General features: G+C 46.3%; 1 protein-coding gene across 3 annotated transcripts in view; it reads left to right on the top strand.

The window, feature by feature from the left end:
• OTUD5 (OTU deubiquitinase 5) overlaps positions 1-13,656 on the top strand; it is a gene marked incomplete at both ends in the record, with an annotated part of 46,730 nt that overhangs the window by 22,460 nt on the left and 10,614 nt on the right. For 2 of the 3 annotated variants that reach the window (XM_080718377.1, XM_080718376.1), the window contains 3 exons: positions 11,889-11,953; positions 12,030-12,186; positions 12,285-12,433. In XM_080718377.1, the coding sequence (XP_080574503.1) occupies positions 11,889-11,953; positions 12,030-12,186; positions 12,285-12,433 (371 nt within the window). Of the gene's footprint in view, positions 1-11,888; positions 11,954-12,029; positions 12,202-12,284; positions 12,434-13,656 lie in introns of all 3 variants that reach the window. The other variant, XM_080718375.1, reaches the window with a different exon arrangement.

The following is a 13,656-nucleotide window of genomic DNA, read 5'->3' as shown; positions in this document are numbered from 1 at the left end:
GGTATTTATTTATTTAGAGAAGCTGTCTCACTATTGCTACCCAGGCTGGTATCCCACTTGTGGGCTCCAGTGATCCTCCTGCCTCAGCTTCCTGAGGAGCTAGGATGACAGACATGCCACCTTGCCTGGCTTGGCTGTATTCTGTGACTCTGGGACTTACTTCTTCAAGCCAAGAACATGTAGCCCTCGAATGTTGGGAATACTGAAGCAGGTGGCCTTCTGCCCTGTTTTCCCTCTGAGGTCTAGGTATCCCTGGTGTAAACCAATATCCATTTTTTGTACCCAGTTATCTCCCACCATCATCATCTTGAGATTCATGAGCCTTGGCGAAGGCTTGGGTGAGGTGGATTTGGGAGCCTGAGTCTCAAAGAGGTATCCTGTGGCCCACCTTGCCCCTGCTATGCTCAGATAACCTCCTCCTAGAAACATGAGTCTGCATCACTTGTCTCTCCCTCCCTTTCTCCTTGTGGCTTTGACTCAGCAAAAATCTCTGACTCTAGCAGGGCGTGTTACATGCCTATAGTCCCAGTACTTGGGAAGCTGAAACAGGAGCATTGCAAGATGGAGACCAGCATTAGCAGTTTAGGGAGACCCTGTTCAAAAATAAAAAGGGCTGGGATGTCACTCAGAGGTAGAACACCACTAGGTTCAGTCCCCTACATCACACACACACACAGAAATAAATCAGGGCCAGGCGTGGTGGTGCACACTTGTAATCCCAGTGCTTGAGAGGCTGAGACAGGAGGATCACATGGGTTCGAAGCCAGCCTCAGCTACTTAGTGAGGCTCTTAGCAACTTAGTGAGACCCTGTTTCCAAATAAAATAGAAAATACGGCTGGGAGTGTAGCCCGAAGGTAGAAAGCTTCTGGGTTCCATCCCCAACACCACACACACAAAAAAAATCTGAATCTGGCAATGGCTGTGGTGCTGGTCTCTGGGAACAGTGGAGACCATATGGATGGATCTGCATGAGTTATGGGAGAGTAAGTAGGGTTGTATGTATTATGGCCATGGGGCCTAGAAACATTAGCTAGGCCATTTCCCTGGGCTTTTTGGTCTTGGCTTGACCATTAACACCTGGAAGGATGGGTCTTAGATTTAAAAAGAATTTATTGTACTAGGGATTGAACTCAGGTGCATTCTATCTTTGAGCCTTTTTTACTTATTATTTTGAAACAGGGTCTTGTTAAGTTGCCGAGGGCCTCACTAAGTTACTGAGTCTCAGCTTCCCAAGTTACTGGGATTACAGGAATGTGCACCCCACACTGGCTTGAGATAATTTTGACTGATTTATAAATGAGGAAAACTGAGGCTTCAAGAGAAAGCCAAAACTGTTTCTTGTCTAGCATACACAGCCAGTGTCAGAACAGTAGTGTTTGAGGTTGAACTAGGCCACAGAAGGAGAAGATTCCCATGTTTTTTTACTGTACATCAACTTCCTTCTACCTTTCTTTGTCCTGAATTCCTTCATGTGGCATCTTTGCCACAGGAATCCTTAAGCGGAGAAGCAGACCTCTCAGACCAGGATACTGGGGGAGGGGCTGAGTTCTTCTGCCTTTTTCCCCTGCCCCCTGAGGGTGTGCTGATTTGGGAGTAGTAGGGATACAGTCCATGTTAGCCACAGCTACCTGACAGTCCCACCTTTTTCCTGCCCCCCCCCTTTTGTATTACTGAGAATAAACTTCAGGGCCTTAGCTGGGTGTGGTGGTATACATCTATAATCCCAGTACTTGGGAGACTGAAACAGGAGAATTGAAGGTTCAAAGCCAGCGTCAACTTTTATAAAGGTTCTCAGCAATTTAGTGAGACCCTACTTCAAAATGAAGAATGAAGCCTGGTGTGGTGGTGCACGCTTGTAATCCCAGCATTTCGGAGACTGAGATAGGATCGTGGTTCCCGGCCAGCCTCAGCTACTTAGTGAAGCCCTTTGCAACTCAGACCCTATTTCAAAATAAATAATAAAAAATAGGACTGGGGGTGTAGCTTGGAGGTAGAATGCCCCTGGGTTCCATCCCTAATACCGCCAAAAGAAAATAAATAAAAGTTAAAAAGAAGAATGAAATAAGGCTGAGAATGTAGCTTGGAGATAGAATTGCCCCAGGGTTCAATCCCAAGCAAAACACACACATACCCCCCACACTCCTACCCCAGGGGTTTGCTCATGCTAGGCAAACAGTTCTACCCCCCCTTTTCTCCTTTGGTACTGGAGATTGAACCCATGGGCATTTTACCTCTGAGCTATACCCCCAGCCCTTTTATTTTGAAATAGGTTATCACTAAGTTGATTAGTCTTGTTATTTTTATTTATTTATTTTTTGCAATACTGGGGATGGAACCCAGGGGCATTCTACTTCCAAGCTACACCCCTAGCCCTATTTTTTATTATTTATTTTGAAAGAGGGTCTCACTGAGTTGCAAAGGGTCTTACTAAGTAGCTGAGACTAGCCGTGAACCATGATCCTCCTGTCTCAGCCTCCCAAATGCTGCGATTATAAGCATGCACCACCATGCCCAGTGAGTCTTGTTATATTGCTGAGGCTGTCCTCATACCTGCAATCAATCCTCCTGTCTCAGGCTTCTAAATATTGGGATTTTATTTATTTTTGTTTTGTTTTTTTGTTTTTTTGGTGGTACTGGGGTTCCTGGAAGCCCTTCTACCTCCCGGCTACACTCCCAGACCTATTTTTACATTTTTATTTGGAAACAGGGTCTCCTAAGCCAGAGCGCACGGCTGGTTTCGAACCTGCGCGATCCTCCTGTCTCTGCCTCTCAAGCGCGGGGATTGCAAGTGTGCACTACCACACCCAGCCCTAAATATTGGGATTTTAGATATGTTCCACCGTGCCTGACTCCCAGTCCTTTTTATTTTAAGATAAGGGCTTGCTAAGTTGCCCAGGCTGGCCTTGTACTTACGGTCCAAGTACCCTCGCCTTCCTAGTAGCTGGGATTACAGGTATGTGCTTCCAGACATTTTTCTTTTCTTCTTGGCTTCTTTTCCCTCAGTGGGGCCAAGGTTCCCACTGGAGCAGGACAGGTCTGTGGGGAGCAGAGTAGGGAGTTGTCTCTCCTGTTGCTGTATCACATTTGTGTGGTTTGTTTTTATGTTCCCTACAGACACCAAACTTCTTTTTACATCAGTTAGTGGAACTTACTTTGGCTCTTCTGGCAGGGAGAAAGGCAGCAACCTGGGGAGTATGGGGTCCCCAGGCACCTCTGAAGCAAATGTGAGAACCCTATACTTAAAGCCTGTAGAATGATGAGCATGTTGGTGCACGCTTGTAATTCCCGTGCTTGGGAGTCTGAGACAGGAGGATCATGCAGGTTTGAAGACAGCCTCAGCTGGCTTAAGAGACCCTGTTTCTAAATAAAAAATATAAAATAGGTCTGGTAGTGTAGCCTGGAGGTAGAAGACCCCTGGGTTCCATCCCCAGTACCACAAAAAATGCCTGTTGAAAGATAATGCAGGGCAATGTGTGGTGGTACACGCTTGTAATCCCAGTACATGGGAGGCTGAGACAGGATCACAGGTTCATGGCCAGCCTCAGCTACTTAGTGAGGCCCTCCACAACTTATTGAGATCCTGTTTCAAAATAAAGAATAAAAAATTGGGTTGGGGATGTAGCTCAGAAGTAGAATTCCCCTGAGTTTAATTTTCAGTACTGCAAAATAAATAAAAAGAAAGAAAGATAATGCAGGCTCTCCTCTGTCTTTCTTCTCCACATAAGCCTGGTTTTAGGGAGCCTGAGGATGTAGGACTTCGTCCAGACAGCAGGAGAGAGGGGTTGAGGCAAAATTGTTAGAGCTATTAGTGGTTCCTTACTCCAGGTACCTACCCCTGGCAAAGGCTAGGAAGGAAGTATCTGTGTGTAGGCAGTTTGGGTGGGGGGTGTTCCTGAGTTTGCACAGCCTCACATCTTATACAACCTTCAGTCTTCCCTGGTTGTTGGCAAGGGCATCTACTTGTTGCATGCAATAGTTTTGTTGTGCTGGGCGTGGTAGTGCATGCTTGTAATCCCAGCATTTGGGAGGCTGAGACAGGAGGATCGTGGTTCACAGACAGCCTCAGATACTACTTAGGCCCTTTGCAACTCAGCGAGACCTTGTTTCAAAATAGAGAATAAAAGCCAGGCATGGTGGCACACACTTGTAATCCCAGCATTCGGGAGGCTGAGAACGGACTGGGTTATCGCGGTTCACGGACAGCATCAGCTGCTTAGTGAGGCCTTCTGCAACTCAGTGAGACCTGGTTTCAAAGTAAAGAATAAAAAAATAGGGCTGTGGTGTAGCTCAGAGGTAGAATGCCCCTGGGTTCCATCCCCAGTACTGCAAAAAATAAATAAAGTTTTGTTGTGGTATGTTGTGTGGGGTATTTGGTCTCAGGGAATACTTCCGGCAGGCCTTGCTAGCTGTATGTGGGTACACCTGTGCATTTCTTTTTTTTTTTTCTTTTTTTCTTTTGCGATATTGGGAATGGAATCCAGGGACATTCTACCTCTGAGCTACACTCCCAGCCCTATTTTTAAAAATTCTTCATTTGGAAATAGGGTCTCAGTGAGTTGCAAAGGACCTCACTAAGTAGCTGAGGCTGTCCTCAAACTGCGATCCTCCTTGTCTCAGCCTCCCAAATGCTGGGATTACAAGCATGTGCCACCTTACTCGGCTATACATGTGCATTTCTACACTGGTGTTCCTGCTGAGAATGGAAAGAAGTATGTGTATGGTGAAGGGGAGGCTCATGCAGACCTCTGGGGCCCTAGGAAGGATATAGCTCCTGATACCTATAATCTCTGCCCAATCCCATGTCTTTTCTGGTTCCAGCTGAATCATGCATGTACTGTTGGGGAAACTGAGGCAGACAGGATCAGGTCTGGCCCTAGGTAGTAAGGTGGCTAAGGTGACAGCTGGCTTGGGTGAGCATAATACAGTGTCCACCTGGGGTCATTGTTTACCCCCTTAAGAGCCTAGTCTCACCATCATCTCCTTAACTGAAATCTTGGCTCAGCTGTGCCATGGTTCCATGTCAGTATCCCTACTGAGTAAAGTAGGATTGTGGAGTGGGGCGGGGGAGAGGGGTAAGGATCAAATGAGTTGGAATGTGAAGTCTTTGGCAGAACTGATTACAGTATTGTGATGAGGATTTCTTTTTTTTGGGGGGTACGGGGGTTTGGAACAAGAGGCATTCTACTTCCAAGCTATACCCCCAGCTTTTTTTTTTTTACTTTTTATTTGGAAACAGGGTCTTACTAGGTTACTGAGAGCCTCACTACGTTGCTGATGCTGTCCTTTGAACCTGTGATCCTCCTATCCAGTCTCCCAAGTACTAGGGTTACAAGCATATGCCACCATGCCCAGCTTGTGATGAGGATTTCTGAGCCTTGTGGATGGGAACAGAGGTGGGGCTGTGTGGGGCTCCTTCCAGCTGGACTCTGGGAGGGGAAAGCAGGTGCAGATGGCCAAGTGCACCATCAGTAAGAGGAGTTTCAGTTTCTATCAAAACAAGTTTTCTGAATTCCCCTGCCCCTGTTCATTGGGTCACTCTTTCCCCCACCTTGGACCCCCCCACAGGAAAGTCCAGCCAACCTTTTGGGAGGAGGAGAGCTTTTTATTTATTTTTTGTGGGTCTGGGGATGGAACCCAGGGGCATTTGACATCTGAGCTACACCCCCTGCCTGTTTTTTATTCTTTATTTTGAAACAGGGTCTTACTGAGTTGTGAAAGGCATCACTAAGTAGCTGAGGCTGTCCGAAAACCACGATCCTCCGGTCTCAGCCTCCCGAATGCTGGGATCACAAGCGTGCGCCACCACGCCCAGCTCAGGAAGAGAGCTTTTTGGACTCAGATGCATAGGTGGGGCTCAGAAAGTCAGAAAAGCTAATAATCCCCGTGAATGTTTGCAGGCCTGATGGGTGAATTTCCTATTTCTGTCATTGAAGAAACCCTAGTCTTCCTTCTTGGGGAGGTACTGTAGCTGTTTTCATGGCTCAGAAATGCATATTTTCTTCTACATTAGTGATTCAAAAGTTAGGGTATAGCTTCATAATCATTGTGTAAGGATTCCCCCCAAATCTGTGATGAGTGGAGAAGCATTGTAACGCATCCATGTTTGAGGATACCATATGAGAAGCTGTATAGTATCCATATTTGGTTGCTGAAGGGTTGTTTTGTACTGGGTCTGGAATCCAGGGTCTCACACAGTGGCAAGTGCTTTACCACTGAGCTTCACCCCCATCCTCAGAATGCTAAAGGGTGTGTGTGTGTGTGTGTGTGTGTGGTACTGGGAGTAGAACTCAGGGGCTTTTCTACCTCTGGGCTTTACTCCCAGACTTTATACTTTATTTGGAGATAGGGTCTCACTGAGTTGCTGAGAGCCTCACTAAGTAGCTGAGGCTGGCTTTGAACCTGTGCGATCCTCCTGTCTCAGCCTCCCAAGCGCTGGGATTTCAAGGGTGAGCCACCACACCCAGCTTAGAATGCTAAAGTTTTAAACCAAGAGCACAGAATATATGCTTGCAGACTTTTGGATTCAGTAAAAGAAGAGAGGTGGTCCTGCTTACAAAAGGATGGTCAGCCTGAGCTCTGCATTTTGGGGCTTTCCTGTGGTAGGGGAAGCACAACAGAAATGAGGAAGTGCTTAATAGGCAGTTCCGACAACATTCTGGCTGATGCGTGGGTAGTTAGCAATATTATGAAGTCATTGTCCTCATGACTAGGGGAGCTCTGTTTCTTGACCACCTCCTATGCCTCAGGTACTTGGCAAACTTTCCCCTGTAGTTTTACAACACCTAGTAAATGGAAAACTACTACTTACTGTCTCCATATTATGAATGAGGACTTTTTTGTGTGTGTGGTACTGGGGACTGAACAGAAAATTCTACCTCTAAAGTGTACCCCCAGCCCTTTTTTATTTTTATTTTTGTGGGTCTGGGGGTGGAACCCAAGGGGATTCGACCTCCGAGCTATACCTCCTGCCCTATTTTTTATTCTTTATTTTGAAACTGGGTCTCACTGAGTTGCAGAGGGCCTCACTAAGTAGCTAAGGCTGTCTGCGAACCGCGATCATCCTCCGCTCTCAGCCTCCCAAATGCTGGGATTACAAGCGTGCACCACCACGCCCGGCTCCCCTTCCCTATTTTTTATTCTTTATTTTGAAACAGGGTCTCACTAAGTTGAGGAGGGCCTCACTAGTAGCTGAAGCTATCTGTGAACCATGATCCTTCGGTCTCAGCCTCCCAAATGCTGTAATTACAAGTGTGCACCACCACGCCCGGTTTTAGTTTATTTTTTGGAACAGGGTCTCCCTAAGTTGATGAGAGTCATTACTTGCTGAGGCTGTCCTTGAACCTTCAATCCTCCTGTCTCAGCCTCCTAAGTACTGGGATTATAAGCATGTGCCATCACGCCTGATATGGGTGAGGACATTTCAGCCAAGGGTATTGTCCAGTGCTACACAGATAGGAGGTATCAGGACCTTTCTGCCAGGTAAATGGGTCAGTAGCAGTGAAAAGGGGGAGACAGATGCCCATGGGATTTTCCTCCTGTTTTCTTCACTATCCCTCCTTTTACCTGCATTTGGCATCTATCTCTGGCAGATAGAGCTCCTAGGCCTGCACGTGATAGTAGGCCCTTCCATAGGAGGCACACTTTTTTTATTAATTTTTTTTTTTTTTTTGGTGGTACTGGGGGTGGAACCCAGAGGCTTTCTACCTCCAGGCTATACTCCCAGACCTTTTTTTTATAATATATATTTTATTTGGAAACAGGGTCTCACTAAGTTGCTGAGAGCTTCACTAAGCAGCTGAAGCTGGCTTCGAACCCATGCGATCCTCCTGTCAGCCTCCCAAGAGTGGGGATTACAAGCGTGGGGATTACACTTTTTTTAACACCTCAGTCTGACTCCCTGAGCCTGGTTGTGGACTGGTTTTAACTCCTTAATTCCCATCCCAGTTCCTGTTTACTATAGCTACAGGTAGCTCTGCCTGCTGGCACCCCAAGCTCAGTTTACAGAAATAGCTTCTCCAGCAGTCCAGGGCAGCCACAGCAGGCTCTGTGGTCCTGGCTTCTAAGAAAGATTGCATCAGGGGGCCCCCAGCCCACAGACAGGACATGTGACTTGCTGGAAGTGCTGCTTGGCTGGGGGGTGGGGGCAGGAGACACTGTGGCCACTGAAGCCACATCCTTGTTTACATCAGTGAAGGGGCTACCCCTTTCTGCCTTCCTAGCCCCTACCCCTCAGGTCTCTTCGCCTATAGAAAACTTGAGACAGTTGTAGACTGTTTTATTTTTCTTTCCGGTACTGGGAATGGAACCCAGGGGCATTGTACCCTGAAGCTACACCCCCAGGTCTATTATTTTAGTCTTTTTTTTGAAACAGGGTTGCACTGAGTTGCAAAGGGTCACACTATTGCACAGAACCTTCCTAGGGGCAGCAAAGGACTTCTGGCAGGTCTTCAGGGAGGTAGACTGCAGACATGGGAGAGCTCTGCAATGTTTCCTTTGTGCTCTGACCTTGTGCCCAGGGAGATCCCATTAGAGCAAGTGACTCTTTGGGGAAACAAAGGGAAAATCCCTCTTTGTGGCAACCAGTGGAAATCAGACTTGCCTGATAATCTTCAAGCCCACTTTAATTTCTAGGGAGAAGTGTTCCCTGGCTGCCCACTCCTATCTCATTTAATCTGAAAACTGTTTCTGATATTCTTTGATATATTGGGCCTGGGTCCAAGCTGGGGGTGGGCTTAAGTATAAACTGTCCTCTGCCTTCAGTAGGAGTCCACTGTGGTCAGGCAGAAGCAGTGTGGACACCTTTGATCAGTGTGATTATAGAGGTGCCATAGGGTTGGAGAACTGTGCTAAAGAACTTCCTTGGGGGGCATTGTTGATCTGTGGTAGGCTGGTTGCCTAGCATGTACATCCTAATTTATAACAGTGAAGGGGCTCCCCCATCCTGCCTTCATAACCCTGACTCCCTGCTCTCCAGGTCCATTCCTAGCACTACAGAAAAAAATAAACAACACATTAGTGTTTTCTGAGAAGTAGGCACTAAAGAGGATGGAAGAGTGTCCTAAATAAAGGGAACAGCATGCATGAAGATCCTCACTTGGGCAGAGGGAACCTGGTTCCTTTTATCCCTTAGTTTGCCCAAATCCCATGGTGCTTGGACCATTTGGACCACAGGTTGCCCCTTCCTGAATGCTTAATTCAGGCACTTGTGTATCTTAAAACTCTTATTTGCCTGTGTGCTCCTATAAGGCAGGAACAGGATTTTACTTCTTACCCCACATTCAGGCCTCAATGTGCAGAAGAGGACCCTGGTTCACTGAATGACTTCTCTATCCCAAGCCCACAGCTGGTCACTTTATACCCATTATCTCATATAATACTCACAAGCAGTCTGCCAAGTTATCTTGTTGCCATTTTACAGATCAGCCATACAGAGGCTCAGAACACCTGGGTCACTTGCCTCTGGCCACTTAGCTCACTAAAATCTGACAGAAATAAACTAAGAATTCTCTCTTTCTTATATTCCCCTTCCTTTCTTTTTTTCCCTTGCTCTATCCCTGAAGCAGAACCTCCCAACTATTCGTGTGTATATGTATGTGTGTGTGTGTGTGTTGCTGGGGATATTTTGGGGGGTGCAGGGGATTTTTCGGGGTGTGTACTGGGAATTTAAGAGCATTCTAACCCTGAACTACACGCCCAGCCCTTTCCTTTCTTCTTTTTTTTTTTTTTTCGGTACTGAGGGACATCTATCTCTGAGCTACACCCCCAGCCCTATTTTTCATTCTTTATTTTGAAACAGGGTCTCACTAAGTTGCAGAGGGCCTCACTAAGTAGCTGAGGCTGGCTGTGAACCTGTGATCCTCCTGCCTCAAGCCTCCCAAGTACTAGGATTACAATTGTGTGCCACCACATCTGGACCCCCCAGTTTTTTCATATTTAAATTTATTGTTTGTTTATCTATTTATTTTATTTCGTACTGGGAATTGAACCCAAGAGTGTTCTACCTCCTGGCTATACCCTCCAGCCCTTTTAATATTTTATTTTGAAACAGGGTCTTACTATGTTGCTGAGGCTGGCTTTTTGATCCTCCTATTTCAGCTTCCCAAGTACTTGGATTACAGGTGTGCATGCACCACTACACCTGGCTATTCTTTTTCTTCATTTTTTTGGTGCTATTATTGGTACATTATATAGTCTTATAATGCAAATCACGTTGACAATGACATACATGTACACAGCACTTGGTGCCCCCCATATCCTCATTTCCCTCTTTCCCAATACAGAGTACCCAGATTGACATTGATATATTCACATGTATACACATAGTCTGTGGTGGTAGCATTTTCATTAATGAACCTCAGTCTTCCTCCCCTTCTGCCCTTAGATCTACTCCCTGACTCCACTGAAGTTTCTCCTCTATTGTCTGGAGTCTCTCTTGTATCCCAATTACTCTTTATCATCCATATATTAGAGAAAACATATGACCCTGCACACTCTGTGATTGGCTAATCTCACTTAACATAATGTTCTCCAGGTCTTTCCATTTTTTTCTTGCAAATGACACAATTTTGTTCTTTATTGCTGAGTAGAATTCCATTGTTTCTATTTCCCATAATTTTGTATTCCATTCATCTGTTGATGGACACCTAGGTTGGTTCCATAATTTGGCTATTGTGAATATACTTTCAGGGACCATTTCTTTTTTTTTATTTCTTTTTATTGGTGCATTGGAATACAAGACTTGAGAGGATATACAAGCACACATCATCCAATTAGCCCTCATCCACTCCCCATCCCATTCCCTCCCCCTCCCTCGATCCCATGCTTGTTTGTGATTAACTTTGATACATTTGTTTATGTACCTCCTGCTGTTTTAAAGAGGCTCCATCCTCCCCTATTCCATGCCCTCTGATTGGTCACCTTAATTGTTTTGCTATAGGGCCCTTTCTATAACTCGACCTCTTCCTGTTGCCCCTTTCCTCCTAGTTATTGCTGATTAGGGGAAGCATCTGGTTTTTATTTTCTGTGATATTTCTCTGTGCATGCTGCGTTGCAAGTACCGATCCCACTCTTGACGGCCCCAGTAGTGGCCTGGCTATCTGGTGGACTGATCTAGACCTCGCTGGCTCAAGCAGCAGCTTTGCCTCATGGGAGGCCCCAATTCTGGCCTCGCTGGCCCCCACAATGGCCTAACCCCTCAGCTGGCTCCGATCCCAGCCTCAGTGGCCCCAGCACTGGCCTAGCCTCAAGGCAGGCTCCATCCCAACCTCGCTGACCCTGGCACCGGTCTAACCCCTTGACAGACTCCTATCCTGGCCTCAGAGGCCCCAGCACCGGCCTTGCCTCATGGCAGGTTCCGATCCCAGCCTCACTGACTTCGGGGACCATTTCTATAGTTCCTTCTTCCTTTCTTTTTTTATATAAAGGCCATACTGACTCAGGATTGAGGAAAACTGAATTCCAGAGTTGACTCTGTCACAGACTCACTCTCTCTCTATGACCTTGGGCAAGTCACAGACTCTCTCAGCCTCAGTTTCCTCATGTGAGAAGAGAGAAATCTAGAATGGATCATGTCAGAGGCCACTTAATGAGACTCAGAATGTTGTTCATTTGTCTCAGTGACCAGGCAAGCACTAAGCAAAATCATCTGCCTCAGAGACCTGTGATCATATGCCTATCATATTCTCTTGTTCTTCAAAATTATCCCTACCTGCCTCTTTTTTTTCATGACCCCATGACAGCCCACAAAGGTAAGGACTCTATAGGCCTTAGGGTAGGAAAGGGACTTTCCCTCATCTTCCAGCCCACCCTCTCCTAACAGTCTTTACAACCTCTTTACAAGTAGCAGATCTGACCGCAGCCTCTTCTTTCTCCTGCCTTTCCTCCCCAGCTGACCAGGTATATGGAGACCAGGACATGCATGAAGTTGTACGAAAGCACTGCATGGACTATCTGGTGAGACCCTTGGGGCAGGGGCAGGGTGGAAGATCTTCTCTGCAGGATGACCTTGACCTTCCAATCTGTTTGGCAGATGAAGAATGCTGACTACTTCTCTAACTATGTCACAGAAGACTTTACCACCTACATCAACCGAAAGCGGAAAAATAACTGCCATGGCAACCACATTGAGATGCAGGCCATGGCAGAGATGTACAACCGTCCTGTGGAGGTGTACCAGTACAGCACAGGTATTTCTGTAGTGGGTAGGTGTGGGACTAATGGTGCTTCATCTGAGTCTACCATACTTGGCATCCTATGGATGCTCCTTCTTTCTCTTTCTCTGCAGAACCTATCAACACATTCCATGGGATCCACCAAAATGAGGATGAACCTATCCGTGTCAGCTATCATCGGAACATCCACTATAATTCAGTGGTGAATCCTAACAAGGCCACCATTGGTGTAGGGCTGGGCCTGCCATCATTTAAACCAGGGGTAAGTTGGTCCCTGTGTCTAAGATGGCTGTTAGATATGGAGTCTTGGTTCTGTCCCTAATCCATAAAAATTCTATGTCTTCTCTGGGTCTCCTCTGAGAGCTTGCCTCTGTATGAAAAATAGGGCATTACCGGTAGTAGATCAGCTCTCTCAAGGCTCATTCTGTGGTCTTGATTTTACTGACCATGAGCTGGCTAACCTAACTTTTGTGCTTGTTGAGGGCTGGCATTTTAGGATAGAGTCTTGTTTGGGAATAGTAAACCAGGGCATGGTCTGGGTGTCAAATTTCATTTGGATTTTCTTCCCAGAGTCATAGTAGTTACAGGCAGCTGGGGTCACTGGTTCTTGGAGTGTAGCTTGCCCCACCCTTTATTGGTTGTGGGGCCTGGTGCAGGTAGTAGAAGCACTCTGGGTGACAGTTTGGTTAATACTGAAAAAACTTCACACCAGCCTGGGACCTAGTAGGTGTCAGAAGGTGGTTGTACATTTTTCTAGCACATGCTGATAGATTCTCATACTCATTTTCTCTATTTCTTTGATTAATAGTTATCTGTTGGGGATTTTTGAAGTCTTCTAGTCAGGTTTCAGTTCCTACAAACAAAGTCCTCCTGTTTCATTTTAGGAAACATCCTAAGACCAATACATCCTTGTTACAGGGTTTTTGTTTGTTTGTTTGTTTGTCTTTTGCAATACTGGGGATAGAGCCCAGGGGCATTCTACCTCTGACCTACACCCCCAGCCCTATTTTTTTTTCTTTATTTTGAAACAGGGCCTCACTAAGTAGCAGAAGCTGCCCACAAACCACGATCCTCCTGTCTCAGCCTCCCAAATTCAGGGATTACAAGCATGTGTCACCATGCCCAGCTGTTTAGGTTTTTTTTGTTGTTGTTGTTTTGTGGTACTGGGGTTCCTGGAAACCCTTCTACCTCAGGGCTACACTCCGAGACCTATTTTATACTTTTTTTTGTTATTTGGAAACAGGGTCTCTTTTTTTATATATATTTTTTGGTGGTACTGGGGGTGGAACCCAGAGGCTTTCTACCTCTGGGCTGTACTCCCAGACCTTTTTTAATATTTTATTTGGAAACAGGGTCTCACTAAGTTGCTGAATACCTCACTAAGTAGCTGAGGCTGGCTTCGAACCCGTGCGATCCTCCTGTCTCAGCCTCCCAAGCACTGGGATTACAAGCGTGCGCCACCACGCCCGGCAGGAAACAGGGTCT

The sequence above is a fragment of the Muscardinus avellanarius genome (assembly GCF_963383645.1).
Source record: "Muscardinus avellanarius genome assembly, chromosome: X".
Lineage (NCBI taxonomy): Eukaryota > Metazoa > Chordata > Mammalia > Rodentia > Gliridae > Muscardinus > Muscardinus avellanarius.
The sequence above is the reverse complement of the archived record's forward strand: the minus strand, read 5'-3'. Positions and strand labels throughout refer to the sequence as shown.